The sequence below is a fragment of the Protobothrops mucrosquamatus genome, unplaced genomic scaffold, assembly GCF_001527695.2.
Source record: "Protobothrops mucrosquamatus isolate PMUCROS unplaced genomic scaffold, P.Mucros_1.0 scaffold7, whole genome shotgun sequence".
Classification (NCBI taxonomy): domain Eukaryota; kingdom Metazoa; phylum Chordata; class Lepidosauria; order Squamata; family Viperidae; genus Protobothrops; species Protobothrops mucrosquamatus.
The window spans coordinates 3,221,090-3,226,058 of NW_015386394.1; the positions used below are offsets into that span (position 1 = coordinate 3,221,090).

Here is a 4,969-nt window from a genome sequence, read left to right on the forward strand (position 1 = left end):
GGATGTCCCAGCTGACATCCGTCTCAATAGCCGCCGCCTGCCTGATCTGCTGCCTGACCTCATTTCCAGCTGCCGGACAAACCGGACCAGCCTTAGCCCCATGGGCGACATAGACTTTTGCCCACCAAACAGCAGCCTCATGGAGGGGCCCAAGCGGCGAGGCCGCAAGCCTACCAAACCTAAGCGGGAGGGCCCACCCCGCCCCCGTGGGAGGCCCCGCATCCGGCCCTTGACTGAACCGCCCCACGGTGTGGCTCATGATGGCACCAAGAAGCCCCGTGGCCGGGGAAGAGGGAGGGGCAAGAAAGCCGGAGAGGAGGGGGTTGAGCCAGGCACAGGCTTGGAATCCCTCAAACCACTCAAGGTAAGCTGGGAATCTGAGGAGGAGAGAGATGCTTGTCAGGTAGCAATGCCTAGCGGTAAGAAAGGAAATTTTGGAAAGAGCACAGGATAGAATGAATAGTAATAGAATATTGGCTTAATAAAGAGATTTCAATGGAGAATGCAATGGTGAGGCAATGTAGAAAACTCAAGGGTGTCCAGCTAAATCACTCTCCCTGGCCAACTCTGTATTGTTAAGTCTCAAGTATGAGTTTCTCCCGTTACTTGTATCTGAGTCTTTGTCTCTGGAGATAATAGGGATTTAATCTAAGTTTTTGTTTGCAGAGGTTGGCAGAATTACAGCATCTGCCTATTAAAAAAAAGGGTGGATATTTTAGGTTTCTGAGGTTATCTGTGGTGATGCATTAGTGAAGTTGGGGGTTATTTGTACATGGCCATGGTGGTATAATAATAGCTCAGGACTTTGTTTCCTTAGGAACTGAATTAGTATAGATAGTTTTCATAGAGATATCATATTAATGTTTGTACAGGTAATCCTCACTTAATGACCAGATGCTTAGTGAGCATTGGAAGTTATAATGGATTCCCTCTCTCAGCTACTTATGACCTTGTTCTGGAGTTCCAGAACAGGCACACATATATCAGTTACATGACCAAATTTTGGGTGCTGGCAATTGTCTCTCCTTTACAGCCAGTTACAGTGTTCCACAGTCATATGACCACAATTTAACAACATTTTATCAGTTTCCAGCTTTTTTGGCTGGTTTCTAGCAATAGGAATACATAAATTTATCACAAAGTTGTAAAATCAAGTCCGGTCACGTGAGTGCCCTGAGTTACAATTGTCATGACTTACAATGGAAATCCTGGGCTCCATTAATGTTGTAAGTTGAGGAGTATCTGTATTTCTAATACCATTGGCCTCCAGAAGCGGTGAATGCTCCAACACTGGAAGGTTTTAAGAAGAGACTGGACAGCCATTTGTCTGAAATGGTATAGGGTTTCCTGCCTGAGCAGGGGGTTGGACTAGATGACCTCCAAGGTCCCTTCCAACATCATCATCATATCATCATCATCATCATCATCATCATCATCATTATTATTATTATTATTATTATTATTATTATTATTATTATTATTATTATTATTATTTTAAAAAGCTGGTATTTTGAATAAGGGAGGCAATAATCATGATGGATTTTAGGTTCAATTTTTCAGTTGAGGGTATATCTGGGATAGAGTCATTTTGCTGATACAGGTAGTCTTCAACTTATGATCACAGCTGAACCCCAATTTTTTATTGTTAAGCAAGACAGTTAAGTGAATTTTGCCCCATTTTATGTTTCTTACCACAGTTGTTAAGTGAATCACTATAGTTGTTAAGTTGCTAAAGTTAGTAACACGGTTATTAAGTGAATCTGATTTCCTCATTGACTTTGTTTGGCAAAAGGTCGCAAAGAATGATCACAAGGCACCAGGATGCTGCAATTGTCAAAAATGTAAATCAGTTGCCAAGCATCTGAATTTTGGTTATATGACCATGGAGTTGCTTCATATCAGGTCATGTGAAAAATGGTCATAAGTCACTTTTTTCAGTGCTGTTGTAACTTCAAACAGTCACTAAATGAACTGGTGTAAATCAAGAGCTACCTATACAAATTTGCATTGCTAAAGATTTGTTTGTAAATTAGTAGTTTATTTTGTTCAGTATTTGGGTTCATTAATTTCCATCCTGCTCCTTATTATTGCAAAGATAGGTAAGTGTGAATTAAGGATATTGGCATCCTGAACAAGACTACCACGATCTCACAAAAAAATTTAATAGAGACTAAGCATAACTTTTGCAACTTCTGTTCTGTTCTGAACAGGTTCCCCCCTCATCCCAGCCAACAGCTTTGTTTAATGTTGGCAGCAGCAATGCTTCACTAAGCACCAAGATACCATCGTGACAGATCAGTGCTATGGAATAACATTATATTGAAGGCATTATGCACAACTGTAATGGCTATCTTAAACACCTGCTGGAGACTTGCTGTGATTCATTGAGTTGGGGAGGCGAGTAGATGCCAGCAATAGATTGTGTAAGGGCACCAGGATTCCAGTAGATAGTCTACAACTTTATGTGGTTCATACACAGCTGGGATGTTTGAATCTTGCCACAATTTCCTGGTTTGTGTCTTTTCTTCCTGCTATCATATTGCTGTCATTTCTTGAGAGATGTGTTAACAGTGTGCAATGAATGGTGTGGTGGCCTAGAGGTGAAGATGCTTGCGAAAATTTTTGGGTATAATATAGAACTAGAAAAATGGCAAAAGTTATGGGAGAGAAATTATAAATTGACAATGTCAACTTCGTACAAAGAAAATCTATATAAAATGTTTTATAGATGGCACTTGCCACCAGCAAGATTAGCAAAAATGTTTAAAAATATGTCAGATAGATGTTGGAAATGTAAACAAAATTCAGGCACATATTATCATATCTGGTGGACATGTGACAAAGCAAAGAACTATTGGAAAAAGATACATACTTGGTTAGAAAAGATATTGGGAGAACGTGTAGACTTTAAACCTGAATCTTTTTTACTAGGTATAATGCCAGAAAAGATTAACAAAAAAAGCCTATATTTGATTTTACACGTCACAACAGCAGCAGGAATAATATTTGCGCAATATTGGAAAAATGAAGGAACACCACCAGAGGAAGAAATAATTTAAAAAAACACTGGAATGTGCAGAGATGGACAAATTGACTATGAGTTTGAAAGAAAAAGAAGAAACAGAATATTACCAAACTTGGAACTTATTTTATCAATGGCTAGAGGAAAGATTGAAGGATTAGGAATTAAATATGTATTAGTGTTTTTAAACCCAGACAGCACGTTGGTTGAAAAATTATTATATGTATGTAAGAAAAAAATCAATAAAATCTTTTTTTAAAAAAGATGCTTGCTTCCCATTCGGAAGGTCGAGAGTTCAATCATAGGCAGCATTAGATGTTTCTCTCCTAGGGCGCAAAGAAAAAATATCGGCTGTGAACTCTGCATGGCATCAGGAAGGCATTTGGCCAATAAATGTTTAGCTCTATCCAGGATAGCCCCAACTCTACCCTTGAATTAAGGGACTACAGGGTCGATAAAAAGGGGAGTTTTAATGTAGCAAACATTCTTAATACTTCTTCCTCCTCCTATTTTCCCCACAGCAACAACCCTGTGAGGTGGTTTGGGCTGAGAGGAAGTAATTGGCCCAAAGTCAGTCAGCCAGCAAACAAATCAGTAGTTTATTTTGATTCCTGAACGTCTAGGTTCCCTAGCTGTGCTTTAATGCAAAATAAAAAAAAAGTGTTATATCTTAAATGCGTCTGCTTCTCTAAAATTATAATGGTAATGGGGTTCATGTTTTATTTATGAAAACATTTATCCTCTGCTTTTCTATGAACCATTCACAAAGCAATGTGCAATATTGGAAATAATCAAAAAGAAAACCAAGCTCAGTACCTCAGTAAACAAGCTCAGCCAGGAGAAGTGAATAAATACAGGTTGGGGCCACTGACTGAAAAGAGGATAGTGAAAAAGATGCTATAGCAGAAAATTCCCTGTCTCGTGTATCCATCTGCCACAGTTCAGAAATAGTAGGGAGACGGGGGGCTTGCTGTTGAATGAAGTGCGTGAACAGATGTGTACGTAATCCTTAACTTACAGCCACAGTTGACCCCAAAATTTATGTTGCTAAGTGAGGCAGTTGTTAATGTGTTTTGCCCCATTTTACAGCCTTTCTTGCCACCAAAGTGAATCACTGCAGCTGTTAAATTAGTAACATGGTTATTAAGTGAATCTGGCTTCCCCATTGAGTTTGGTTGTCAGAAGTTTAAAAAGGTGATCACATGACATGACCCTGGAACTCTGCAACTGTCATAAATATGAGTCAGTTGCCAAGCATCCAAATTTTGATTACATGACCACAGGGATGCTGCAGTGATCGTTAAGTGTGAAAAATGGTATAAGTCACTTTTTTCAGTGCTATTGTAAGTTCGAATAGTCACTAAATGAACTGTTGTAAGTCAAGGACTACATCCAAAGAATAAAGCAGGGCTAAATGTAGCCTAGTCTCAGAGGATTTTTTTTTTTTAGAACTTGGCAACTTTAGGCTGTGTGATTTCAACTCCTGGAATTCCTCAGCCAGCATGGACAAAAGTGAAGTTGAACAATGCATGATTAAACACAGGTTGTGGATAATGCTTAAAGGGCTCGATTGTTTTGGTTTATTCCTTTAATACACAAGCAGTGCTATCCTGCTCTTAGGCTCTTTCGACGAAGTCCCATTTGTCATCTTCAGGCTGGTGTCTTCAGCTTCGTGCTTCTAGGAATAATGTGTGATCGCAGCTGTTTCTTCCTTTTAACTGCCAGTGGGTTTTTTTTTGTTTTTTTTTAAATTTTTATTTTTAAAGTAGAAAAAATTATACATCTTTCAAACATAAAATGCATTAACATACATACATTTCCATTCTAACATTACACATTTTAGTTATATAACTATTAATGCATACTTATAATACCATCCCAACTCTCCCCCCACCCCATTATCCCCCTTCCCCTCCCTTCCCCCCCCTTCCCCTCCCTCACTTCCCA

General features: G+C 39.2%; 1 protein-coding gene across 1 annotated transcript in view; it reads left to right on the forward strand.

Moving 5' to 3' along the window:
* Window positions 1-4,969, forward strand: part of PRR12 (proline rich 12) — a 34,921-nt gene that overhangs the window by 14,080 nt on the left and 15,872 nt on the right. The window contains exon 4 of the mRNA XM_015810149.1: window positions 1-364. This exon is cut by the window's left edge and continues 2,920 nt beyond it. Within this exon, the coding sequence (XP_015665635.1) occupies window positions 1-364 (364 nt within the window). The remainder of the gene's footprint in view (window positions 365-4,969) is intronic.